The sequence below is a fragment of the Aulonocara sp. 'chitande type north' Nkhata Bay genome, linkage group LG11 (assembly GCF_057382095.1).
Source record: "Aulonocara sp. 'chitande type north' Nkhata Bay isolate Kocher_YH1m ecotype deep benthic linkage group LG11, A_spYH_male_GT1.1, whole genome shotgun sequence".
Lineage (NCBI taxonomy): Eukaryota > Metazoa > Chordata > Actinopteri > Cichliformes > Cichlidae > Aulonocara > Aulonocara sp. 'chitande type north' Nkhata Bay.
The window spans coordinates 13951899-13979483 of NC_141354.1; the positions used below are offsets into that span (position 1 = coordinate 13951899).

The following is a 27585-nucleotide window of genomic DNA, read 5'->3' on the forward strand; positions in this document are numbered from 1 at the left end:
TGAACAATGTGGTTGGGTCGCAGTCTGAAGCTGTGTCAGGTGTCACTTCTGTGATAACCTTTATGATGACACACCGATAGCAACACTGAGGCAGTTTAAGATCAGTTTTGTTATCATGGAGTGTGGTTGTGTCTCCTTTAGTAACGTTTCTAGAAATGTGCAGGCTTTAGCCATTGTTATAAAGATAAATCTTAATTTTTTTATCTGTGATGATTTCAGTTATTTTGCTTTAGTTGGAGACGTGTGTGGAAACCCTACAATGCTGTGCTGTGAACATGTCAGAGTTTGGAGAGGAAGCATACCAGGAGTGCTGTGGCCGTCTGTTGGAGTTCAGGTGATGTGGAAAACTGGGGTCTTTGGGCCTGATGGTCACTGTGGAATAGGTAACCTCATCTTCATAAGAAGTGGTATCCTAAGAGAAAGAAGAAGTTGATGTAATATGAGTGTGTTGTGTTTAGCAGAAATGCTGAACAGTTACGACTGTGGATCATTACTTACATCCCGGTGTGAGCTCCTCTGTGAAGCCGTAGAAATGGCCTGAGGAGGGACAGAGGGAGTCGAGGATGGAAGCGGGTGGATGTTAGCATAAGTGGTGTCAGGTGGATCTTCGGCGGCTGAAGATCTTGATCTTGTTCTGATGAGCCTGGAGTCAAACACTCTCTGCCAGAGTGGACACATCAAAATCATCACTCCACTAGAATATTTGGTCTGCCATCTGTGTGTGTGTGTGTGTGTGCATGCTCTTCAGCGGGATACTTCCCAAACCTGTGTGTAACTGACAGATATGGCTTATTTAAAGATTTTTTTGCATGTACTCACTTTCTTGTCTGCGCTAGTCTTCTGTTTCTTCCTGCCATGACAACAAAATTTAAAAAGATAAATAAATCAAGAGTTAAATATGTCAAAAGTTGTGCCAACTCAGCCAGGACAGAACGTTCTTCTTTGCTCAGTCACGTTTCCTAATGTTTAAGGGAAGCTGTTATGTAATACTAGCAAACACAGGCAGCTTACATGCTAAAATACTGCCTTCTAGGAGTTTCTTAATATATCAAAACTAACTAAATGTACAGACACAATCTATAAAGAATCCATGAAAGTCGTTTTATGTATAGTAGTGACCTTCTGTGCTGATATGGACCCTAGCAATGAATGCTCCCCTCCCTACTAAATGCCAAGATACCGACTGTCAGTGTAGAAATATGCTGCGGTGACTGATGTGTTAAAAATGGCAGCAGCAGAATGGAAATTCAGATGACACACACGGTGCATGTTAACACTCATTACAGCATTAGGTAAGACACGTTTTTAAAAGTTCTGCAACACGTGAAAAAAAATACAGTGACATAAGAAATATGCACATTTAAGTAAGTGTTTAAGTGCAAAAAATGACATGAGTCAGCCTCACTAAAGCCTCACTCTCCATCTCTTACTGACTCACCGGAACAGAAGAAGCGCCACCACTAGTGTCACAAGAAGAGAAACTCCAATTCCAGCCACGACTGGGAGGGACTGCCCTTCTGAGGGGAAAGCACACACTCAGCTTGGAAATAACATATAGTCAATTAGCTCAATAAATTTCAATAAAGGAATTGAGGCAATTTAAGATTTATTTTTCATATCAGATTAAGAGGTTGTGGTATTTGGCACAGATTGCCTTTTGAGGATACAACGAGCATCTGTAAGTATTGGCTCCTACCATCCTGCTTTCTCTGCATGGACAGCAGCACCTGAGTTGAGTTGCTCTCCCCGAGACTGTTCCTGACCTTGCAGAGGTACACTCCACTGTGGGACTCTTCCACAGAGGGAAGGGAGAGCAGCTGTCCTGAGCCCACCTGCAGCATGGAGCTGGTGGCGTCAGAGTCAACCATTTTGTACCATATGTAGCTGTCTGCTGCGGGGTTAGCCACACCGCTGCAGGTCAGATTGACACTGCTGCCCTCATCAAACAGCTGTGGATCCACTGAAATGGAAATGTTCGTTGGAGGGTCTGAAAAAGCCCAAACATCACGATTGTTAACAGATTTGTTATAAAAAGACAGGAAAAATGGTGATAAGTGATCAGCTGTTCACAACCTCTTCTTCTTTGAGTGCTAAAATCTGAAGAGACACATTACAACTAAAATAATTACATTTAAATGTGCTCTCTTGTCTTCCTAATAAAAACAGAAGAGATACACTTCTCAATAGCTTTAAGATCCAAAATGTAAATTAAAAAAAAGGATGACACCCCCCCCGGCACACACACACACACACACACACACACACACACACACACACACACACACACACACACACACACACACACACACACACACACACACACACAAAAGCTGCTGACTTTAATTAATTTGGTTGCATGTAATCTTGCATCTAACTTTGATGCCTAACTTCAGTGGAAAATGTTACATTTGTTGGAATCTTGTTAAAGATTAATTCTTTGAATGAATAAACCTTAAGAGTATCAGTTAAACTCTAATTTCATCACGTATTTGTTAGGACAGGACAGACTTTGTCTTCCAGAAGTGATCTCTAAATTAAAGTGGGCATGTAGGACTAATTTGGACCATGGAGCCCTAAAAAACTGTTATAGATTTAACTCTTTCCGTGAAGCTCAATTTAGGAAATAAATGTTTAAAATAAAAGTTTTTAGAACCCACATAAACCCACCTAAACACTAAAAAACAGTCTAAGGGGGTCACCTTAGACTGCAACAATTAGATTTTTTAAAAATGTGTTTCTGGTCCTTTCATTCATCAGTCTCTTCTCCCTATGGACAACACTAAAGAACTTGTTAACTTGTGAATAATCAGGTCTTAGAAAATTTCCTTTTTAAGTAGATGGTGAAACCAGTTAGACGACATGTGTGCTTTACTGTAAAAAGTTAAAAAATGATGCATCAGCATGGATATTTTAATATCACTTCCTCCAGACTGAACTTTTTGACACATTGTGACAGCAAACAGACAGACTGTAGCAATCATCAGGAAGTTGTGATATCAGTCAGTTGAGGATTGCCTTTGAAATGTCTGACACTGTACTCATGACCATGTGTCTAATTGCCCTCCTAGATAGCTTCCAAGTAACCAGACACACTCACATCTAACGTCAAGGTGAACCTCTGTCGAGTTGATCAAGTCGATGCCCCTCCAGCTGATGTTATTCCATGCCTGGCAGTAGTACCATCCTCTGTCGCTGGGGAGGATGTCAGAGATGATGTAATTCTGCCCTGAACTGAGAAGCTGTCCATCCTTATACAGGCTGTATCCGCTGTGTGCCACAGGAGGGTTGGCATCGCTGCTGCAGGTCAAAGTCGCTGTCCCTCCACTGCGGATGTCTCCCCATGGACTCACTGATAGTGTCACTTCTCTGGGAGCGTCTGCTTGAGAGGAGATAAGGAAGTGTAGCCACATGGACGATAAATCCTGATCGTAATGATGGAGTCATTAAAAGTGTCAATACATGCAACAAAAATAAAATACAATGAAGGAAAATTTCAGTATTTTACTTCCCCTTTTCTGTTTTTAAAACGAATTTTTACAAGCCACAAAAAAACTCCTCTGTCATCCTGCTGTCTCTTATCTCATCGGCATGGGCCACAACAATGGTGCTCATGCTGGATAAAACATAACCTTATCTGACCTTATTTCACACTTAGATCAAACTTCAAGCAGCCTTTAACCTAATTTCCCAGAGTAAAGGTGATATATTGTGAAGTCCAAGTGAGGATATGTAAAAGTACAACTTGAGCCAATTTCTGGACACAATTGTCCAAAAATGATTCTAATAATTCACATGATCAAAGTTATTGAAATATTATGATGAGATTCAAGTGTACTCCTGTAACAATTGGTCTTCCTCACAGGAGACAGAAAGAAAAACACAGTCATATATAATAAAGTTAATCATATATTCATGTAGCACGTGAATAGAGCGGGGCCTGTAACTTGAATTCTGTGGTATGCTTTCTTAACCCTCTACTCACATTGAACATTCAGAGCCACAGGTGCGGATCTGACTGATTCCTGTCCATGGACTGCACAATAGTAGTCCCCAGCATCCTCTCTCCTGGCCTGGAAGACTGGATTTGACACAGGTTGCCCATCTCTGAACCAGACAATGTCTTTAGGCTCAGGACAGCCTGACATACAGGTCAGCGCGACATGACCTCCCTCTGTCACAGTGCTCGGCTCGATGACTGTGGTCAGCTCTGATAAAGAAACATAAATCAATAAATGTTTGCTAAACTCATCGAAACAGAAATGTTCTCGTAATTAGTTGTTACCTCCCACAGACAAGTACATCGGTTTTATGCTCATCCATCTGTTGAATCTTGTGGTAAAACGAAAATAGTAAGCTCCTTCATCAGTGTGTTGTACATCATTGACCTTCAGACTGCAGTCGCCGCGGAAGTTTCCCAAATATTTAAAGTGGTCCAGACTTGAAGTAAGTTTATCAAGAGGAAAAAGTCCCCATCTGCCAGATGCATACAAGTTTTTAAACCAGCTGACAGAAGTAACAGAGTGACCTACAGGGTAGTCATATTTGCAGTTGATCAACACTGATGTTCCTTTCAAAGCACACTGATTTTCAGACGTCACACTCCAGTCTCCGCTCCAGACACCTTTGGACAAAAATGCAGAAAATGAAGAAAAATGTATTTCCAGAATTAGCGCTGCAGTTCCATTTTAGTCATCACATATCCTGTTTATTAGATTAAAAAAATAAATCTCCTCACCTGGCGTTATTACCAGAATGATCAGGCTCCAGCTTTCCATTATTTGAAGTTTTACCTGCAACAATCATGACACAGGTCAATATACACCAGCTGTCCCAAAAAATAAAGAAACCATGAGTTAGTGATCAGAAGTACTCACCGGCTGAAGCAAAGTGGCTTATTGCTTTACACATTCTTCATTTTTGTGGTGCAAAAAGCAGAAGTAGGCACACATCCTTTCGTTGCTTCCTCTAATGTCACACTTTCAGAATGATTATGAAAAGTTATAGTTTCATTTTTTTTAAAAACGGATATCAACACAAATATTTCAATTTATAATTAACCTATTAAAATGTTTCCATACTCTATTAAACAAGCATTATCTAATAATTGTATTTAAAAAAAGACAACTAATTGATACAGCTTACATCTAATGAAGATGTTTTATTTATTTAAGATGATCAACTCTGACTTCGACTAACATCACTTTAAAATGACTGTTCTTAATTAAGGATTTCTCATTTGTTGAATGCCCGCTGTTCTAGCTCATCGCCTTTTTTTTTGCTGAGGAAAGGAGTCAAGGATGTAGGAAGGGCTTGTAGACGACCTGAAATATATTTTTCCACCAGGTGGGGCTACCGCTCTATTTAAGTGAAGCTGGAGAACCCACCGGTGTCTTCATAGATATTTTTTGCTCAAAGTGCAGCGCTGTGATCGTCTTAACGTATTTTCATGTGATACCTCTGTGTGCAGCTGTCACTCTAACGCTGTGGCAATGGATTGTTTTGTGTTTTGGATCTCGCAGGCGTTTAAGTATCAAAAGCAATGGATTTTAAGAGCATGTTTCATGACTCATTCAGGTTTGTGGTTCTTGTATCCAACATAAGTGAATTATGCTGTGCACTGTGGTTGGTGTCCATGAACAGGAAGAGCCTGTTCTCAAAGGAACAATCACCATGTGATTTCCTCTCCTCTCCGCTGTATTTAACTAAGGCATTATTAAGGTACTTTTATATCGTGCGTCCAACAGGATGATTGTAACATCATGATTTGTCATGACTGATTTCTTAACGTTGTCTTTTCTGGACACATTGCCCCACGAAATATTGCAATTGCTGCAAAAGAAAGGAAATGTTACAAACAGCACATTAGTGACACATTTATAGGCAAAAACATTTTCTAAACTTTGAAAGTTTGAAGCTATAGGATGAAGTTCTGCATCAGGTCAAATATGTAGACTCTTTCAGAAAGAGTGAGTGAGCCTCTAAAGAAATTTGTGTACAAATCTGGGACTCATCAATACTTTCTTGAATTTGTTCGTACTCTACGAGCAAATGTAGAAGCGCTTCAGATCATATGAACAAATGATAAAAGCCCGGATGTCTTAGAAAATTTAGTCACACATCTTTAAACTGAACACTACAACTACTAATTCTATTACTAATACTGGTTATTATAAGTTTCTTCATCATTCAAAGGTTTCCAAAACACTAAAAGCTTAAAGTGCTCAGAATTAGAATGAAATATGTGACAAATGTGAACACTTTTAACCTTTTTATTAATAAGCATATAACAGCTAACAAAGGCATTGTGGTGTCTAATCTTATCTCATCTTAAAATATTCTTCATTTCCATCCAGCAAGTATGGAAGATGAAGAGTATAGTTTCATTTCTCCACACTGTCCCAGCTTTGCTCGTGATAGTGGATGTTTTTCAATAACTGCAGTGCAGTTTCTCATCTGAGGCTGACACATCCTTGTCCTCAACTTTTTTTTCCCAATATCAATTTAGATATATTCCAGCCCAAGCCTGGTGTTTTCTGCTTAAAAAAAGGGAAACAATCACTTTAGAGTAAAAATGCACTTTTTCTTCAGAGACTATAGTTTCAGTAGCCTCAGTCAGACTTCATTTATGAATTTATTTCCATTAATTTCAAGATAAAGAGATTTCTTTATATAGAGAAAAGAGGGTGTGGTATGGAGATTATGGTAGCAGTCAGGAGTAGTTGAGAGTGAATCCAACAAACGCGGTGATAACTGGGACAATACTGGTTCATGTTTGAGGTTTCACTTTCTTTCTTTTTTTGCGCAATAAGAACATTTAGGTTAGTGAATGAGACCCAATATGTGCTTATTTTTCCTTTTCAGGCTTAAAATCTAAAGTGTTGCAAAACAAGACGTGGATCACCACAAGAAGCAAGACGTTCTTGAGTCGATCCATGTCACTGTGGAAAGTCTCAAATGTCCGGTGAAAACCGTGCACAAAGTACACAGTCATAGATAAATACATACGATTCTTGCGAGAGTTAATTGTTTGAAATATTTATTATTTTATTACAAATGAATTAGATGATATTTTAAAATCAGCAGCAAAGAAAAACAGACATGCACAACTGATTGATTTTATTTTATTTTATTGACAGCTCATTTGCATTGATTGGATATAATACAAGCTCTATCAACTGCACAAACATCTAAATTTAGTGGAGAAGATCAATCAGTGCGGGAACTCATCAATGTGAAGTGCTGTATATCCTTTATGCATGTCAAAAATGATTCTACACGATTTCTCCCTCAGATATCAAGCTCTTATTTTCATACAAATCATCACTGCAAATGATAAAGTAGCAACCGCTAATAATTGGTCATCAAAAATTCCACTGTTAAGTATCAACAAACAGGCAACACTAGAAATATGGCAACCTGCAACGTGGAGTGCAAGCAAAAAGGCATTCAGTGTTATTGCTGTTCAGGTGCACAGAAAGAAACAGCAAAGTTAGGAGCTGGACTCCAGGAAAGAACACATGCTTCTCTCTTAGTGAATCCATAATGTGACACAATCCGAGTGTCTGATCCAGAACGGTGTACGGTGTCACCAGGGTGAGTTTCCTGTCCCTTGAGTGGACAGAAGCAAAGTGATTTGCTCAAATGAGGAAAGCTGATGTGCCATTCAGCTAAGAAAGAAAACAGGAGAAGAGAATAAAATATAAAACCTGCACTTAAACAGGGAGCGTGTCCAGGTAAGAAAAGCAACAACAAACCTACATCACAGTGCTGTTGCTGTTTTTGACACGAGCAGCTGTAAGTGACTTACCTGAAGCTGCTTCCTCCTGGTTAGTGACGAGGCTGGGGCAGTAAAGTGTAAACAACTTTGGAGGAATCCTTTGGTTTTTTATCAGCACCCAGTGGCCGGTTGTGCACCTGCACCTGATCTGTGCTGCACGGACAGCAAACAGGAACCACATTAGTTCATCTCACATCATATCATAAAAGTAACAGGTCAACATAACATAAAGCAATAGTAGAAAACAGCAAAAGTAACAATAGTACTGTGGACCTAAACGTTGGAGAAACAAATCGACAGTGAAACAGGAAGTGGGTCTTAAATTTGGGGACGATTACTGGGGAAAAGTAATTGGCAGAATTCCTCACCCTCATGAAAAAGACTCGCCCTTATTCAGGTTAAGACTGTATACAGATTGCATTTGTAAAAATCAAGACAATCTAAAACACATCCCGGCATCCTTTTAATACCTCTGCCCGTGATTTAACTTGCATGTTTTTTACCAGCTCAGTCATGCTGGACTTTTTATTTTGAGGTGCTTGCGCATGTTTTGATCGTTGCGCTGAAATCTCATCCACTAGTTTCCATTTTTGGTCTCTGAGGATTCCACTCTAAACCTTAGTCGTAAGCTGATGGATGTTTTTGCATTTACTTCAGTGTTGATGTAGAATTTTGCTGTCCTCACCCTCCAGCTACATCACTTTGGCTGAAAGATGTTTTTTTTTAAACTGTGAAAAAACTAATTCAGGCTCAGAGGGAATGCTAATAAGTTCTTGTACATGTGGCGGCTGTTTATCATTTATTTTAACTGCTTGAACACAATTGTACTAGGCTAATTTTGAGTGTATGTTTTTTAAATTAAAATTTTTTTATATATTGGGTGGGACCTTTGGGATGGGGAAGGTTTGTAGTTTGCGTAATATGGGAAAAAGATATGCAGGTGTGCCGTACCTGGACAACCTGGAGTAGTGCACAGTGATGTAGTTGGAGGCAAGGCTGCAACTTTGACCTTCTGTGATTGGTGGAGCATCCTTCAGAGGAACAATGGAGGGATGGGAGCTGTCACTCAAATCCTCTGGCTCCTCCTGCACACACACACACACACACACACACACACACACACACACACACACATGCAAAAACTGCATTTCTCATCCATAGCCATGTATGCCTCGTAAATATTTTCTCACCGGTATGTCGGACATCTTGCCCTTCCTCACTGGGTAGACATGTTCAGCTGACTCATAAAACATAGTGTCAGCTGTCACTGATGGACACTGTGGGGGAAACGCACGAAAACACACACACAGCAGAGAAAACTGAGAATTAGACTTACAGCAAAACTACAGCAAGAAATGAAGAGATAGAGCAATTCCATAACTGATCAAAACCAATTAAACAAAGATCACTGTACCTTGTTTGTCACGTCTACTGACTCTGTGTCTACTCTGTGCATGTTTTTACTGGGAAGGTAAAGAAAAGGGATTGTTAGCAAGTGACAACCCCTCTAACAACACTAATACAAATAAGCCAAAGGGAAGAAAAACGAGCAACTGACAAAACTGTCATATGTTCCTCCTTAAAACAGAGGAAGAAATTGTGCTTTTTTTATGTCTGTGTAAGATCACAGAAATAGCCCAGGAGTAGTAATGGATAAATAGCAGTGTACTTCCTGTCACCTGATCATAACAGCCACTGTCAGTGTGATGAGTCCAGCAGAAACACCCACTGCTGAGGCCAAGGCAATGACCTTTAAACGACCTGCCAATGGAAGGATTACAAGGGTTATCAGTGTGACTAGAGGGGGGAAGAAAGGAGATGAAATGATGGAGTACAGAAGTGCCGCAAGCTAAAAAAAGATCAGAAATAAAAATAGAAAGTGTATGTGACTAAAGAGGGAAAGAGCACGGCATTAGTTAGCTGCTGTCTAGACTTTAGTCTTGTGTTTCCAGTCCTGATTTCCAAACCCAGCTCCACTTCTTCGGCTGTCTAGACTCACAGAGTCGTTTTCCACAGCACCTCATCACCTCCTCCTCCCCCCTTGTAGAGAGAGGGCTTTAAGTGACTCACCATGACTCATACAAAAACAGTCAGAAATCATGAGACCATATACAATGAAGACCAGAGCCTGCGATACTGACAGGAAGGTTTCATCACCATTCAGACAAAGGAAAATCTATCCAAACATCTCCTATGGTAAAAAATTGCAGATAAATACTCGAAGCCTTGTTGAGTCTGCGCCTGATTGAGTGTGAGTGTGTAAAAAGTGAAGAGATCCCCCAAATTACTACAGTTTATCCGGAGGAAATGTGTACATTGTGTATGTGAGGACAAAGTTTAAAAACTTTCCAATGATTTTTGAGCTTTCATTTTGATGATCTCTTGCTGCTTCCAAAGAGCAATATCCTGGGAGGAAAGTACCAAAAACTGAAGTTCTGAAACTGGACATTGGCGCTAGCTAGTGCCAAAAGTGAGTCAATCTAAACTTGGGCAGAATTAGACCAACAAAGCTTTGGTCTATGGTGCTAACATACCTCTTTATTGAAAACTGTGCGGATATTTATGTTATTATTAATGTTTTTGGGGGGAGTTTTTCTAGCTAAAACTACCTATGCTGGTAAGGTTTGGCTAAAACCAACTGCTAAACTGCTTTTCTGCTCTCTGATAGCGCTTTAGCTATTAGCTATGTATTGCTTCAGCTAATAAGAATAAGAAGGAATTGTGCCTGTGGTAGCATTTTTAAAGCAATTATATAATGAATATCCTTCATTTTTTTCTTATTAACTGTGCTTTTTAACTATAGCTTGTTTCACACACATTTGGTGAACAGTATTCTAGTATCATTTTATTTTCATGTTAGCTCTAATTAGCAGGGATATGTGTCTGTTTGCAGAAGCACTTTGCTAACCACAGCAGGAGGCGTTAGCTGGTAACTTAGCACTCCACTCTGTCATAATCAGTTTTGGCTGCATATAACAACAAATACACTAAACTTGAGGCTTCAAACCATGCACATCTTTATATATATATATTTTTATAGTCTGTAGGTGTTGCTAGTTAATCAGTGTTTGGATCCTCTTTAAGAATATTCATGTCCCTACGTAATTTCATCTTTGTTCAGATATTTCAGTCTCAGCCAAAGTGGCGGGCAGACCAAACAACATGTCCTTCTTTAAAGTTGCACTGTGGTTAAAAATTACAGCCATATTTTTATAAACTAACAAAAAAACTGCTTGATAACATCCTGTTGACAGACATGTAACAAATGTGAATGTGTTTGTACCTCTGACTCTTACGGTGAGGACTGGAGAGCTGTGGGCTCCAATTCGATTCCTGGCCTCACAGTAGTACTGACCGCTTGCACTCGGGCCAACCTCAGAGATGGTAAAGACAGGACCAGACTTGGTGACCCAAGCTGCATGTCAGAGCACAGGAAAGGAGATTCTTCTTATGCATGCCACAACACAAATTCATATAACATACTTCCTGTGGAGGATCCTACAGATGGAAATGTTGCCTTTGTATAAATGCTTTAAAATGTATTAGTTAGTTTTTATATGCTGACATTGCACAGCCCCTCCATCCAGAGCTAATCGGTGCCATGTGAAGTTGTCCACTGCTGGGTTCGCCTGACTGCTGCAGGTCAAGGTCAAAGGTCTGCCAGCATCCACAACACTGGAGGGACGAGCCAGAACTGAAGTGTTCTTAGGGGGATCTTGAGAGAGAATAAGAAAGAATTAAGACAGCTTCAAACTTTACTCTATGAAGAAAAGCCACAGGAGTACAAGCAGAGCAGAAACTGAGACAAAACTGCTAAACGACACGAAGCCAGCCAACACATTCATTACTTACACAGCACAGTGAGAGTAGCAACAGGTGACGTTTGGTATCCTAATCCGTTTGAAGCTCTGCAGTAGTACTGACCAGCATGGTGAGCACGCACAGACGACAATGTCAGGTTCTGAAAGGCACCTTTAGCAATCACCTGGTCACCAATGATACGATACCAAGCATACCTGTAGCAGAGAGGTGATTATGGGGGTGGGGATGATGATGATGATTAGGGTGAAAATGATTCATGGGACTGGGCAAACATGAAGCAATCATTTTTTGTTAGTTTTCCCTGGTAGAAGACTGAAGATTAGGGGGGACAGGGGCTTTTAGTCTGTGGCACCCAGACCCTTTAACAGCACTCTGTGCCTTTTATGGCCACAAAATGTGCTAACTAAATAAACTTTACTTACTTATATTTTTAATGACTGATAGTGCTGGGGGGTTTTCGGTGAAGAAATAATAAAATAATTCAGGACTTGCAAAATATCCAGTTTTAAATGAGAAACAAGACTGAAGTTTGAATTTACATAATTTTAATGTGGTGAAAAGCCATGAGAGAATCATGATACTGACGAGGAAAAACACCAAGACAAGGAAAAAATACGTAGTAGAATTAAACTTGGTTGTTGCTGTACCCTCATACCTGTTGGCAGGAGGGTTTGCGTGGCTGACACAGCTCAGGTTTGCAAATGAGCCCTCTCTCATATCCCCTCGAGGACTCACCAGCACATGAGTGTTCTTTGGAGAGTCTAAAGAAGCGGACAGACAGTCAAAAAAGAAAAAAAAGATGCTATTATTTATAATGATTATGCAAATTGGTCAGGTTGCGTCAGTAAGGACGTCCAGCATAAATTTCCAAATCAAACACACAGAGCTAAACACTGTGACAAACCCTTGTGGTAAGAGAGCAGCCAAAAGAGCTTTTTTATTTGATTATTAAACTTAATCTGTGTGGAACAGTATGAAAAAAAAACTGTCTGAGCTGAGGTTGTATCACTTCCTGTTCCTTTATCCATATGACATTTATTTGAGTACTCGCTTCATATCTCGCTTAAAATAGAGTCGTTGCTTAATCAGTTTAACCCAGACTGCCCTTTGACAGATTTACACAATAAGAACTAGAATAAAATCCCGACTAGAATAACCATTTACAGAAAATGACACCAATCTATTACTAAACACATGATTTTGATTGGTTTAATTGGGGGCAGATTGTCTCTGTGATATTAATAAAAACATGCAACAAACTTACAAGTGACATTGAGTAGAAGCGCTTTGGAGCGATCCGTTCCAAGTGAGTTACGGGCTACACAGAAATACTCTCCTCTGTCTGTGTATTTGAGGTTGGACAGGTGGAGCTGAGGCCTGAAACTATCTGGGATGCTCCCACTCTCCATGTCTGGAAAACACACAAAGGATTAGTGCAGGCATAAAATTTAAGTGTGGTCATAATCCAAGAAATATGTTTTCTTCTATAGTACACTGTTTCTAAAACTTCAGTTAGTTTAGATTTTTTTATTTCTACAAATTATTCATTATTATGTCTACTTATGTGTAACTGTCATCAACCAGTTAGTCCATCCATCTCAATCAGGTGGACGTGGATGTATCACATATAATTTAAATACAATGAACAGAGGTGAGTCCGGTACCTTTGAACCAAGCAAAGCTCTCGACAGGCGGAGCTGCATCGCTGCTGCAGGTCAGAGTGACGGAGCTGCCCTCTGACACCTCTCCTACTGGAAAGACTGTGATGGAGGTGAAGCGAGGACCATCTGGTGAGCATGAGAAAGAGCAAAGAGGGACAACCCCATTACCAAAAATCTGAGAAGATGAGTAAGTATAACAAAATGAAAACCCTGTATTTAACAGAAAACAGTACAGACAACATATCAAGTGCTGAACTAGTCGAATTTTATTGAATATGCTCATTGCGAATTTGGTAACAAGAGCATGTGTGCAGTATATTTTATGTTTGTGATCTGAGGAGAGCAGATGTTGTTGTTGCTTTTTTGAATTGGTTGATTTTGGATTGCAGAAGCACAGCAGTTTAGGGGCAACTCTGTTGTATTTTTGTTCTGTGGAGTTCAAAATGTTTCTATTTCAATTTTTCTACAAATCCATGCTGTACATTTAGAATGTAGTTTGGCATTGTTTCACTGTAATAAGAAAGACGATTAAAGTTAATTTGGTTGGTCAGACCTCAGGATAGTTTTTGCAAATGTTCTTTGGAGGGCAATCAGTGTTGGTTTTCAACCTTGTCCCTGAAGGTTCGGATATTTTCTCTGGATACTGAAGACTTCATTGTGGAATTATTGAACTGTTTAGCCACACTATATTTTATTCTGAAAGGACCTTTTTCTGCACATTACTTGGTAACCTCATTAGCTATGACATGATTAAAAAAAATTAGTGTAACATACTTATGTAGTCTTTGTATGATTTTGAATTAAATATAAAATTTAATTGATTTCTAAATAAATCGTTATGTGTAGATTTACATTGTGCACAGCATCCTAATGGGTTTGTACAAAATTTAACGTTTATCAGGGCCAGTAACATGCATATATGCCCTATATGTGTGAAGTTCAGTAAAATCTGAAAATTTAATTGCTGATCTTTCCAGCAGTTACATTTTCCAGCTATTCCAGGAATATCCTCCTACATGCCTGTGAACATGACATGAAGAGATAAACTAGAAGATATGAAAAGCTTTCAGGTTTGGTTGCCTGAGGTTGCTTACGTCCCAGTGCCAGTGAGAGTGATGGAGACTGTACGTTCTGGGGTGGGATCGGTCGACAGGTGTATGCTCCGGCATGCTGCTGGTCAAAGCGGTTAATGATCATCCATTTCTCATAAGAGCCGAGGTTTAGACCATTCCTGCGTGCACAACAGCACAGAAAATCTACACTTAACATGGACTGTTTTTATAAATGCTCAACAGACTGGTTCTTTTTTCTAACACTCGAAGCATTTTACACAACATGCCTCATTCACACCCATTCACTCAAGCACTTTTCTATGCTTAAGTGCTTTCTGTCTAGCATTCACACACCGATGGATGCATTGGAGAGCAACTAGGGTCTCAGTATCTTGCCCAAGTATACTTTGGCATGCAGGCTGGAGCAGCCAGAGATCAAACAACCAGCCTTCACATTAGCTGATGACCTCCTCTACCTCCTGAGCTACAGCCACCAACAACAAACAACATAATTCTAACTTTACTCTAATAACAGCTGAGAGACATGTACGGTGTGTACTGTGTACATGCACACTCACGCACCTGTAGAGCGCAAGGCTCCTTCCTGGAGCAGCACATCCTCTGGCCTGGCAGCCCACAAACACAGTGTCTCCGAAGCCGAACATGTTGCCAGGCCTGGCTGGATGCAGCTGGACCTGGAGGTCTGAAGCACAGCTGTTAAGACCTTATTACATAATAGCAGTCATAGCAACTTTCATTAGTGTGAACCTACCTGTTACATCCAGAGTGATGGTGTCCGGGGAGGTCCATCTCCCCAGGGGCTGATCTGTCTCAAATCTGAAGTGATACTGACCTGCATCACTCAGCTTTACACCGCGAATCTGGACTGAACAGCTGGAGTAGCTACCCCCAGTATAACTGGAAGATAGATTTATATTAAAACACATTATTTCTAGAAGTGTTAAAAGAACTTTCACAACCAAACTTTCACTTTAATGCATCTGTGATGTGCGGGTGGTCCCACCGTGTGCGTCCGCGGTATGACAGGCTGATCTGGTTTGGGTCGGTGTGGTGGGTGAACTCCCTGCGACCCTCAGCAGACACACGGAACCACATGACCCGCTTTACAGTGTGACCTGTGAAGATCATAAAAACAAACATACAAACAAAAACTGCAAATTTCATCTTTCTTTAACGCTTTACATTTTTATACTATTTCTTACTATCCAGTGTTTATCTGATAGTACAGAACCCATCTACCATACCCATCTTCTGTACCTGATGGGTAGTCATATCGACAGGGCAGAGTGACGGTCGTTCCTGCCCACACACAGATCTGCTTCCTAGAAAATGAGACACTCCACCTGCTCTGGATGCCTGCAGGGGGTACAAACAGGTATAAGACAGAAATATTGAAGAACACACACACACACACACACACACACACACACACACACACACACACACACACACACACACACAGTTAAAAGAAAGCCTACAAAAACCACATGTGTATGATTCACCATCTCATCACGTCATCTTATAATACAGGCTCCACCAGGGTCAATGAATACATATTTGGGAAGTAAAAGAATAAATCTCAACAACCCACAAGTTAGAGTGACTCCTCGGAGGGAAAGCTGTCAAACCACAGCTCTCACTGCTCCGTTCAGAGGGACACATAAAAGTGAAGCAGTGTAAATGAGGCTTGATGAGCAGCCATTGTGACTTCCTGTGCGCCTAACAGCCTGCCTCGGCTGACTACGTTGCACAAAAGGCAATCAATACTTATAAATAACCTGAGCGTAAAGGCAAGGACACCTGGCTGCAGAAGCCTTGGTGCACAATACATCTGTAAAAACTGTTGTTGTTTTTTTTACTCCTGTCATGTAAATCCTTTTGCATGTGATATACTTTTCAATAAAAATCTGTTTAATCTTTGATTAAAAAAAACAAACAACCCACACATCTAGTAATTAATCTCAAAGAATGCACAAAGGTTTAGTTTGCTTCTTGTTTGATGCACAAAATGGAAAGAAAAATGTCATACTTTGATCTCTCTGTGATTTCTCTTACCTGGTAAAGCTGTAAGGATGGTGCCCAGAACTAACGCACCTGCCAACATCTCCGCTGACACGAGCGCTGGAATGTCACCGGAGACGGAGAAAAACACGGGCAGACGGAGCGCTAAAGATCACATCAGTCAAATTTTTAAAAAAAGTCATCGAGTCAATTAGATCTGAAGTACTCACCTCTCAGAGGGTTTACTTTCACCTCGGCCAGTCAAACAGAGTTGTGGGATGTTTGCTACCCCTGATAGTGATGGAGGTGATTTTTATAGTGGTGAGAGTTGCATGGTGAACTGAATCGGCTGGCAGGAGGAGCGGAAGGGGCAGGAGGAGGAGGAGGAGGAGGAAGAAGAAGAGGAAGTATAAGTAAAAAAGTAACCTCTGATTTCTCCTCTGTCTTCATCTTGAAGCATTTTCACTTTTACTCCCATAGCTTTTTTAAGGTCACTCCTCTGGTGACTTACAGTTCCTATTTTGTGTGGCTGTGAAAATGTGACATCCTTGTGATCATCTCACTTGGCAATGTTGCAATTATTCTTACTGCAGGTTAAATGTCATTGACCGGTGGTACGTACAAATAGGTGGTCAATCAGTTCGTAGTATAGCCAAACTAAAGAAGTGATAAAGAACTACCAAGATCTTTGATTGAAAGTGGTTTAAATACGCACAAAATTGGGGCATACTGACCATTAATTTTTTCATATCTGGTCGCAGGCTGTTGCTGTAACACGTCTCCCTCGATTTTCTAAATTGTTTTTAATTCTCTGTAGTTATAGCATTATGAAAAAGTCTTGAGCTATCACTCATTTTTTTCAAATATTTTTAAAAAGGCAAATGGGAACTGTGTGAAACAAATGCAATCATACATGGAAATACAGCATACAAGGCAGAAAAGAAGTTTGTAAAACTAATAAGCTTGAAAGTCAAATATTTGCCATGACCACCTTTATTTCAGGGATAGCTCTTCACGAAGGACATCCAAAGCTCTTCTTTGGATGTTGGCTTCCTTTTGGTCTGTCAGTAAAGTTGAGGTTAGGACTCTGGGGAGACCAATCTATGATAGTGTCCCACTGTGTTTTTTCTATCCAGGTATGCTTTTACTCCCCTGGCAGTGTATTTGGGATTATTGTTAAACTGAAGAATGAAGCCCTTTCCAATCAGATGCTGTACTAGTGGGTGGAAATGGGAAGCAATGTTTCTGTATTTATAATTCCATCAGTTTTGAAAAGATGCCTAACACCACTTTTTAAGGCATTTGACATTTTTCATGGATTCAATCAAAGATATGGGAATAAATGATCTGCTGTTGCAACAAAATGCCTAAAAATGCAATTTACCAATTTACCAATTTAAAATTGGTTCTTTGCTAAGTTGTCTGTCATGTGGCGACACGGCACTGATTAATCTCTTGAATTAGGTGCTTTTTATGCTTTATTCACAGGTCAGTGTTAAGTGGTTCAAAAAAAAACCCAAAAAAAAAACCATTCTTCTGAAAATGGTCAGGTGTTAGGACTGGACTGAACTTGAGCAGCCAGTGTTCAAAGAAAAAATTTGAAAGTCCTTCAGATAGCCTGGAAAACTACTGCTCAAGATCACTTTATAAATTAACAGTCTGTGAAATTGAATTTTTTTTTTAAATTTTGCTTCCAAAGGGCCAGCCAGACTGTCACATGGTACTGCAATTACAGTGTAAAATGGGTAAAATAAGTCTAATAAGTGTTTACTATGCTTTTTGCATGTTGCAATGTTTAAACAACTATGCTTATGTCCTTTTGGGTTAGAAGAGTCAGGCTTCTAACCCAGAAGCTTTACTGAACCGTTTTTTATGCCTTTTTTCTTCACTGGGAACAAAACTGAGATTGGGTCCAAGAGTTGACTCCAGTTGGTTCCAAATGACATAAATTGTCTATGTACTATCCAATTTGTTGCGACCACTTCACTGTGAGGGCCAACTGCACACACTTCCTTCAAGCAGACTAAAAAGCAGTATAATAAGAACAGCTCGTCTGCGGTATCTGCAGCTGTCCATGTGCGTCAGCCTTCACCTCAGTTCCTGCTGTTCCTGCTGGCAAGTGCACTTCAAAGCAATGTACAGAAACAAACGGCTCATTAATAAAATATTAAAACAGAGTAGAGACTATTTCCAGTTTTTATCTTGGTATCTACCAATCTACCTCTATGGTAAGTTTTGCCATCTTTATGTTTTGTGTTGAGCAGGTAATCTACCGTGAGTTCATCAGAGATTTCTAGAGAAAAGAAGAAGAAGGAGCGCTAATAAGAATAGTGATGAATCTGTGTGAGCTGTCTGCATGAGCAACACCTTCCATGGATACATATTTAACCAGTTTGTTGAAATAAGATCAATGCAGCATGTTAATCCTGCAGAAATGCAGAATTACTGATCTAATTGACTGCAGTGTAAACGACACTGACATTGTCACAGACTGGTGGAACTCTGACCATCCCGATTGACTGATGCGCATGCACGGTTCATTTATGAAACAAGACCAGGCCTGTTGGCGTACATTAATATACATTAGTCAAGTAGACATTGACTCAGCAGCCCAGATGTCCTCTCATCCACTGCTCTAATTGAGAATTGTTGGCACTGAATCTACCCACAACCAGACGTGGGGAGGTACGAGACCTCTCAGTCAACTGTGTCCACTTAGGCTGATGAGTCTAAATGACTTTAACATCCTAGCCTGCCACAGCTTGGCCAATAGATGTCAGTTTAGCGTCACGGCTCGGCCAATTGGCTACTTACTCCAGCTTTGACCGAGGAGTAATGATGATGTACAGTTTAACATATAAGTCAATCTTCATTCATGGGCATAGAGTAGAATAAAGTGTGTGGGGGGGAGTTCAAAGTTTCAGAGATGATATTGATCACCATCTGGAAATGAAGCTTGATATTTTGCTTTCTAGCCAGCTGATCATGAAAATGATGGCGGGTGGGCGACAAAGGGAATGCTGTCCGATTATATCCAATTTATACGCTGCAAGATTTCAGCATCTGTAGGTCTAGCTTTTGTTGGGCTTCAGGGAAAAATGAGAATAGTTGTCATTTATTAATACAAATATATTGGTGGAGTGTTAGGTTAATGACACTCCATATGCTCCCAGTTTGGGTTCCTAAGAAGAGAATTTTGTTCAAGGGTTCTGCACTAAGTTTAGTGGGAAAGCTCAACTTTAAAAAGCAGCTTTAATCAGGAACAGAATGTCTCTGGTTGGGAAAGTTACCTTGAGAACATAATGAAAGTTTTCAGGATATGAGGTTAAACGAACAATATACTCCAGTTCACAGATTGCTTGGTTGGATTATGAGTTGGACCCCACTCTACTGAGCCTCCACATGACAAGAAGTCTTGTATGATTTAATGATCCTGGATCCCAGCGTAAAAAAGTCATTTTGGTCGCTGGCTGAAAAGTTTTTAGAACCTACACTGATTTTTTTCCTCTCCCCTCCAAATACTGTCTGTATTATGTTGAGTAAGAAGATTGGTGGGCTTTGAGCTTAACCTGTAACCACAGAATGACTTCAAAAGGATCACGGCACACTAATAGGTCAAAGCCTGATGTAATCTTAATCGAAAACAGAGGGGACTAAATGAATGAAGAGAAACAGATGGATGGAGCTAGATTAAGTGTGACTGACCACAAACAGAGAGAGAAAGAGGACAAGAAAGGGAGGAATGAGAAAATTTGAAGGGAAGGTAGCAGAGGAAGGGGGGATAAAGACAAAGGCATAAGAGAAAGAAATAAAGGATATACAGAAGATGGAGCTTAGAGAGGCCCAGAAAGCTGAGCAGAATATAAAAGAGAAAAGGGGGGACGAGGCTGAAAAGTAGAGAAGTGTTACATTTGTCAGAGAAATGGAAAAGAGTGTGAGCGGGAGCAACAGACAAATGCATGACAGCGTATCCTGCCCTGACGGTAGGCAAGATATCCATCCGCTGACCGCAGCCTCCAGGCCAGATGAAGTGTGACTGTCTGGTGGTCAGACTGGACCTGAAGATTTTCCGCTGTTGCAAAACACTTCCTGCGTGCTGTGTTCATGTAATGTGACCGCTCACAGTTTGCTCCCCTGCCATACTTTAAGTTGTCCAATATGTTATTTCTATGTTTTTCCTTATGCCCACAGATTAGACTCTTGGCTCTGCAGGCCCTCCAGCCTTGGACGAACTCCACATAAGCAAATAATCATTCGACTGTCCAACATGTGTTAGTCTTCATATTGAGTGGTGCTCTCCGCAGGGGGAGTCAGGGCAAGATGATCAGAGCTGCAATCATATCTGACAAGGTGATATGTTGTTCCTGCGCTGTCTTTTAGGAGCTCTAAGTGATGACTTGATGAGCAGGATTTCAGCCAAGAGAATCACTGAATCGATGGGGAATTAAAGAAAAGAACAAAAGAGAAACAGAAAAGCTTTTCTCCTTAGCCTACCTCATTCATGTTATCAATAAAACACACAGAATTTACTCGTTCACACACTTGACTTTTAACAAAAAAAAGAAGGAAAAAGCCAATCCAAACACTTGGTGATTTCTTAAAACTCCTAAATCTTTGAAACTTATTGAAGGCCTATTAAATTTACCCTGGTTTTGCTCATTCCGGTCCCATTCACAAACTCTGCTGTGGGGTCGGATTTCTGTTCCATGTCTGCCAGAGACCTGTCTGTGGCTGCTGTGGTATTCCACGCTGAATGAGTCATGTCTGGTGGTTATTATGGGCAGGCGTTTGCTCCCCCCCCCCGTCCCGGCTCTCGCCCCGTCTAGTGGCAGCAGACAAAATTACATCTGCTTTTGAGCCTTGTCCAACCAAGCTGACTAAGATCAGGTTTTCATTTGACCAGACTAGATGAGTTAAGTGCACATTTTTGGTTAGTGGCATAAGAATAAATTGTTGTTTTAACTTCATGTTGAGGGAATTGTGTGCAGAAAGCTGATCGAGGATGGTAAAGTAAATTTGAAGCTGAATAGAGGTGGTGATCAGTATCATGGTGAGCATTTTGGAATGTTTTGGGGGCCCAAACAAAGGGGAGCAGTTACTTAAACTTGTTACTGAAAACTTGAAAGCAGGCACACTGTTTGTACTGTCTATAACAGCTTCACAAAAACGTCTTGATGCATTCCCAATCATCCAGGTAAGTAAATCTTATAAACAGTACATTTGCATAATAACTGAAACCAGCTGATTGAACCAGTGGGCTGGTTTCAGTCATTATGCAAATGTACTGTTTATAAGATTGGGGAAACCTGCAGTCAGCTGAGACTGAAGAAGTCACTTGGATGAATGACGAAACGTTCCTCCCACTGAAAACGCTACGTCCAGATGAACAGAATCAACTTTTGGAGCTTCACAAAATGTGCTAACACATCATGGAAGTAGGAAGCTCTGTCCCTATTGTGAAGATTTCAGACAAATTAAACATGACTTTTTGGTGTTTGGCCTGCGGCCTCTGAAATAAGCCTGAACCACTTGTGCCCTTGAAATTTCAGCACGAGTATTTCCAGACTGATGATGCCTTGGAAACAGTACATGTTGCAATGTGCTGCTTGTTTGTGTTTATTAGTGAGAGAGAGCTGCAAGCTTGCTGTTTCCCCATTTTCAGCAAACTAGTTGCCAGAGTTGGGAAGTAATGAAGAACAAATACTTTGTTACTGTACTTAAGTAGAATTTTGAGGTATCTGTATTTTAATTTGAGTAGCTTTTTTATGACATATTTTACTTATATTCTCTACATATTAACACAAATATTTGTACTTTCTACTCCTTACATTTTCAAAACGGGTTTGTTACTTTTTGTCATGCGGCGGCTGTGTGAAGGCAAGAGAGGACCCAAATGCACGGCTCTAGACACACGGGGATGAACTCAAAGGCCGGTCTTTATTAACAGGAACATAAGAAGTCATATAAAACTATACTGGGAGCAACTAAAAGCTGAGGCGCTGGGAAGACACGGAAAATGCACACAACCTAGAGGGACGACGCAACACAGAACAAAGGGACACTCTGACATAAATACACAGAAGGTAACGAGGGGAGTGGGAACACACGGGGAACACAGCTGAAGACAATTACTCATGGCCGAGCAGGGAGGACACGAAACTGACGATACTGACACCAAGATGTGGACCTTAAACACAACACAGTACACAGAGATGAGCACGGAGAGAGAGAGGCAGAGAGAGAGGCAGAGAAGAAGGATGAATACGAGGGGATGAGGAGAACACAGAACACATAGGGTGGGAACACGGTACCAGAGCAAACACCACAATAAAAACATGGACACAGAGGGAATCCAAATACCAAACCAAACAATCCAATGGACATAAGAAACAAAATACAAAACTACAGAAAAACTAAGAACACTGGGTCAAAATGACCCAGGACCATGACAGTACCCCCCCCTCAAGAGCTGGCTCCAGACAGCCCAAACACAGGAAAACAAAACCCAAACAGAAAACGACCCAGGGCGGGCGGCGGGGGCCTAGGACGGAGGGCCCGGAACAAAAAACAAAAACGAACAACAGAAAACACAGGAGCACAAGACCAAAGGTCAAAGAAAGTTCAGGGGGCCGACCATGCGGAAGGCAACGGCGGAGACATGGAACCAGTTCAGGGGGCCGACCATGCGGAAGGCAACGGCGGCGATGCGGAAACAGTTCAGGAGGCCGGCCGTGCGCAAGGCAACGGCGGCGACGTGGAAACAGTTCAGGAGGCCGGCTGTGCGCAAGGCAACGGCGGCGGCGAAGGAGACAACGGAGCAGTTCAGGAGGCCGACCGCGCGGAAGGCAGCGGCGGCGGCGAAGGAGACGACGGAGCAGTTCAGGGGGCCGACTGCGCGGAAGGCAGCGGCGGCGGCGGCGAAGGAGACGACGGAGCAGTCCAGGGGGCCGACCGCGCGGAAGGCAGCGGCGGCCCTCCAGTCTCAGGCGTGCTGGCCATGGCCTGGTGGGCACAGGACCAGACGAGGCAGGACCAGACGAGGCAGGACCAGACGGTGGCGATGCGGGGGCCGGACCAGGCGAAGCACAGGCTGAGGCTGGACCAGACGAGGACGAAGACTCGGAGGCCGGACCAGACGAGGACGAAGACTCGGAGGCCGGACCAGACGAGGACGAAGACTCGGAGGCCGGACCAGGCGGAGCTGCAGAGGCTGAGGCCGGACCAGGCGGAGCTGCAGAGGCTGAGGCTGGACCAGGCGGAGCTGCAGAGGCTGAGATCGGACCAGGCGTAGCAGAAGCACAGGCTGAGATCGGACCAGGCGTAGCAGAAGCACAGGCAGAGGCTGGCCCAGGCGTAGCAGAAGCACAGGCAGAGGCTGGCCCAGGCGTAGCAGAAGCACAAGCAGAGGCCGGCCCAGGCGTAACAGAAGCACAGGCGGATGCAGCTGGACCAGGCGTAGCAGAAGCACAGGCAGATGCAGCTGGACCAGGCGTTGACGAGGCGGTCGCAGGTGGCGGCTGGACAGGCTCCTCGGGCCCTCCAGCTGACGTGGCAGAAGGCTGAACGGGCTCCTCGGGCCCTCCAGCTGACGTGGCAGAAGGCTGAACGGGCTCCTCGGGCCCTCCAGCGGAGACAGGTGGCTGAACGGGCTCCTCGGGCCCTCCAGCTGACGTGGCAGAAGGCTGAACGGGCTCCTCGGGCCCTCCAGCGGAGACAGGTGGCTGAACGGGCTCCTCGGGCCCTCCAGCGGAGACAGGTGGCTGAACGGGCCCCTCGGACCCTCCAGCGGAGACAGGTGGCTGAACGGGCTCCTCGGGCCCTCCAGCTGACGTGGCAGAAGGCTGAACGGGCTCCTCGGGCCCTCCAGCGGAGACAGGTGGCTGAACGGGCTCCTCAGGCCCTCCAGCGGAGACAGGTGGCTGAACGGGCCCCTCGGACCCTCCAGCGGAGACAGGTGGCTGAACGGGCTCCTCGGGCCCTCCAGCGGAGACAGGTGGCTGAACGGGCTCCTCGGGCCCTCCAGCGGAGACAGGTGGCTGAACGGGCCCCTCGGACCCTCCAGCGGAGACAGGAGGCTGAACGGGCCCCTCGGACCCTCCAGCGGAGACAGGAGGCTGAACGGGCCCCTCGGACCCTTCAGCGGAGACGAGGAGGTGCTGGCCGGGCTCACTGGAACCCCCAGCGGACGAGGTAGATGGCGGCGTGGGAGCCGCGGAGTCCTGGATGAGCTCATCCGAGCTTCCAGCAGGAGCTGATGTAGAGCCAGAGAGGTTTGGGACCCCTGGCTGAATGTTAAGCCGAACAGAAGACCGTATTGCTATCGGGGACTGGGCCAATGGTTCAGGTGCGAGCTGAGCTACTGGAGATGCGGATGAGAGTGGGAGCTGAGCTACTGATGGTGGTGAAGTAGATAACTGCACGGGAGACTGAACTGAGGGCGTCTGCACTGGCACAGGGGACTGAACTGATGTCTGTTGTAACGGAGGTGGTGAGAGTGGAGTAGGCAGTGGAGTTGATGACTTCACAGGAGAATGAACCAGAGGTGAGTGCACAGGAGACTGAGCTAGAGGTGGTAGTGATAGTTGAGGGGAAAGTGGAGCTGGTGATTGAGTGGATGACTGTGCTAAAGGAGGCTGCACTGGGGACACTGGAGACTGCACTGGGGAAAGCAGAGCTGCAGGAGACTGCGCTAGAGACTGCAGTGATGGTTGTAGTGGAGGTGTGACGGGTGGAGGAGTGGCTGAAGTGGCTGCGGGTCGGGCGGCTAACGGCTCAGCTACAGAGTGTATTAATGGCAGGGTTATGGGTCGAATGACTGACTGAGGGGCATCCTGTGCAGCTGAGTGCAATGATGGGTGTGGGGGCGGATGTAGGACAGGTGGCAGTGTCAGTTCCCCTGGGCCTACAACGCAGTTGAAAGGTGCAGGCACCTGCTGGACACCAGTCGCTCCCACCTGAGGAGTAGGTACAGGTGCAGAGACTGGCTGGGTCCTGGCGGGCCCCACCTCAGCGGTTGGCACAGATTTCGGCAGGGACTGGGCGGCTGCTGTCCCCACCCGAGGAGCCGATACGGGTGCAGGGACCAGCAGAGCCTCAGTTGACCCGGAAACCGGAACAGGGACCAGCTGGGCGCCAGCCCCCCTCACCTGGGGAATTGAGACAGGTGCAGGTGAGTGCTGGGCCGCAGTTATCCCTAGAACACAAGGGGCCTGGGAGGCGGGCCTAGAAAGAACAGTCTGCAAGAGATCGATTCCCTGCCCTGAGTGAGCGGATGAGGAACAGCGCTCTGACTTCGTAGCGTTAAGTGTACTAAAGCTGTAGCTTACAGGCACTAATGCATCACCTTCAGTGTGTACAGACTCTAGAGAAATGTGATCAGCTGATGCACCAACAGTCTTAGAGCTTCTTTCTTCGGAGCTAACCGTACTTATACTGACAGAGGAGGGGTTAATAGCCGATGTAAACATAGGTCTGTGCACCGGAGAGGCAGATGAAACAAAGTCTTTTACCACCGGATCGCCAGAAGCAGTAAACCTAGGGTAAACAGTGGTGGGTGTAGAGCCCCCTGACTCAAGAACATTTGAATCAGTACATACGTCAGAATGGACAATCCCCGGGGGTGATGGCTCAGAAGCAACGAGCTGGGGTCGAGCTATCACAGGAACATTTACAGTCTTGGATTTTACTGTTTTACCATCTAAGGGGGCAGGTAGTAAAGCCCCAGGGGTGAGCTTAACTGCAAAACAATCATCCTCAGCAGACACACAGGTAAAGGGCACAGAGACAGGTGTCTCTAACTCAGGAAATGCTGACTTCGAGTTTTTAGACCTAGGAAACACTAGCGAAGGATGATCTTTCTCGAATATGAGTCCAAACGTAGGAGAAACTGTCTCTGAGTTGACCCTCCGGGCAGTACAATGGTTCATAAGAAGTTCGGGTTCAGATTCAACGTTTACAGACCGTGAGCCTTTAGCGTCTACGGCAAGAGTCACAGAGTTTGCATTCCTGCATTCAGAGTAGTGAGAACTAGCCTCAGAGTGAACAGAGAAAGTGTCTTTGTCACTCACCCCAGCCGGCTGCCCAGTAGTCCCGGAATCCGACTGAGGAGAGGACCGGCGACGGCGTCTCCTCCTTAATGAGGGAACGGAGGTGACGGGGAAAACCGGTGATGATGCGGGGGTGACGGTCTCCTCTTCATCATCCGACCACATCGCTGCTAGGAGAGCAGCGGGAGAGCGACGGTCAGAGCTGAGAGGGGATGGAGAAGGGCTCTGCGGCAGCGGCGCCAAAAAACCCTCTCGTTTTAGCAGCTGCTGTTGCGACACCGAGAGCCCCGTCTGCTGCTGCGGTACCGTCGCGGCGAGCTTAGTTTGCTGCTGCTGCGGCGGCTGATTGGCGGAGATCTCCGTCTGCAGTCGCTGTGGCGTGGAATCCCGGGAACGGACATTGTCTGCCAGCTCACGGGCTTGTAATGCCTCCTTAGCTCGGCTCAATTCGTCAATAAAGCCTTCATAGCAGGTGAGCTGCTGAAGGAAAGGGTTTCCCTTGATTATTGCCTTTATGGCGTTAAGTCCGACGGAAATTGTCCGTGAGTCCGAGGCGTGGGTTATTCGTTGCACCAGACTCTGTACACGGAGAATATCTCCCTCACGGGTGGAGCCTGCTGGGTCCATTTCGTGGTTGCGTCGTTCTGTCATGCGGCGGCTGTGTGAAGGCAAGAGAGGACCCAAATGCACGGCTCTAGACACACGGGGATGAACTCAAAGGCCGGTCTTTATTAACAGGAACATAAGAAGTCATATAAAACTATACTGGGAGCAACTAAAAGCTGAGGCGCTGGGAAGACACGGAAAATGCACACAACCTAGAGGGACGACGCAACACAGAACAAAGGGACACTCTGACATAAATACACAGAAGGTAACGAGGGGAGTGGGAACACACGGGGAACACAGCTGAAGACAATTACTCATGGCCGAGCAGGGAGGACACGAAACTGACGATACTGACACCAAGATGTGGACCTTAAACACAACACAGTACACAGAGATGAGCACGGAGAGAGAGAGGCAGAGAGAGAGGCAGAGAAGAAGGATGAATACGAGGGGATGAGGAGAACACAGAACACATAGGGTGGGAACACGGTACCAGAGCAAACACCACAATAAAAACATGGACACAGGGGGAATCCAAATACCAAACCAAACAATCCAATGGACATAAGAAACAAAATACAAAACTACAGAAAAAC

The 27585-nt window shown here is 43.7% G+C and overlaps 3 protein-coding genes across 6 annotated transcripts in view; all 3 read right to left on the reverse strand.

Annotated features, from left to right (window-relative positions):
* LOC147318638 (B-cell receptor CD22-like) overlaps positions 1-4867 on the reverse strand; it is a 6163-nt gene extending 1296 nt beyond the window's left edge. Inside the window, exons 1-9 of one of the 2 annotated variants that reach the window (XM_086310678.1) lie at positions 4736-4867; positions 4283-4621; positions 3983-4207; positions 3098-3376; positions 1697-1987; positions 1439-1517; positions 820-850; positions 499-660; positions 303-412 (exon numbers count right to left, since the gene is read on the reverse strand). In XM_086310678.1, the coding sequence (XP_086166804.1) occupies positions 303-412; positions 499-660; positions 820-850; positions 1439-1517; positions 1697-1987; positions 3098-3376; positions 3983-4207; positions 4283-4621; positions 4736-4775 (1556 nt within the window). In that variant the 5' untranslated portion in view covers positions 4776-4867. Of the gene's footprint in view, positions 1-48; positions 413-498; positions 661-819; positions 851-1438; positions 1518-1696; positions 1988-3097; positions 3377-3982; positions 4208-4282; positions 4622-4735 lie in introns of those variants that run through there. The other variant, XM_086310677.1, reaches the window with a different exon arrangement.
* A 2272-nt stretch (positions 4868-7139) lies between these two features.
* Positions 7140-16697, reverse strand: LOC147318639 (sialic acid-binding Ig-like lectin 10). Of its 3 annotated transcripts, none has more exons than XM_086309887.1 (19): positions 16565-16697; positions 16389-16454; positions 15591-15689; positions 15337-15448; positions 15085-15230; positions 14895-15015; positions 14355-14491; positions 13264-13386; positions 12864-13010; positions 12255-12360; positions 11630-11793; positions 11343-11492; positions 11061-11192; positions 9457-9538; positions 9192-9240; positions 8968-9054; positions 8729-8862; positions 7808-7930; positions 7140-7667 (listed from the first exon to the last, which is right to left on the reverse strand). In XM_086309887.1, exons 2-18 carry the CDS (start codon positions 16435-16437, stop codon positions 7828-7830), a joined length of 1941 nt encoding a protein of 646 aa, XP_086166013.1. In that variant the 5' UTR covers positions 16438-16454; positions 16565-16697; the 3' UTR covers positions 7140-7667; positions 7808-7827. The 3 variants fall into 3 exon arrangements, with proteins under 3 accessions (XP_086166013.1, XP_086166015.1, XP_086166014.1); XM_086309889.1 differs by having other exon boundaries at positions 16389-16499; positions 16565-16605; XM_086309888.1 differs by having other exon boundaries at positions 16389-16625.
* A 5765-nt stretch (positions 16698-22462) lies between these two features.
* LOC147318640 (uncharacterized) lies at positions 22463-27007 on the reverse strand. Its single transcript, XM_086310156.1, has 5 exons — positions 26402-27007; positions 24338-25480; positions 23668-23902; positions 22939-23604; positions 22463-22521 (listed from the first exon to the last, which is right to left on the reverse strand). The coding sequence occupies exons 1-5, from the start codon at positions 27005-27007 to the stop codon at positions 22463-22465; spliced, it is 2709 nt and encodes a 902-aa protein (XP_086166282.1).
* Between the last annotated feature and the right edge of the window lie 578 nt (positions 27008-27585).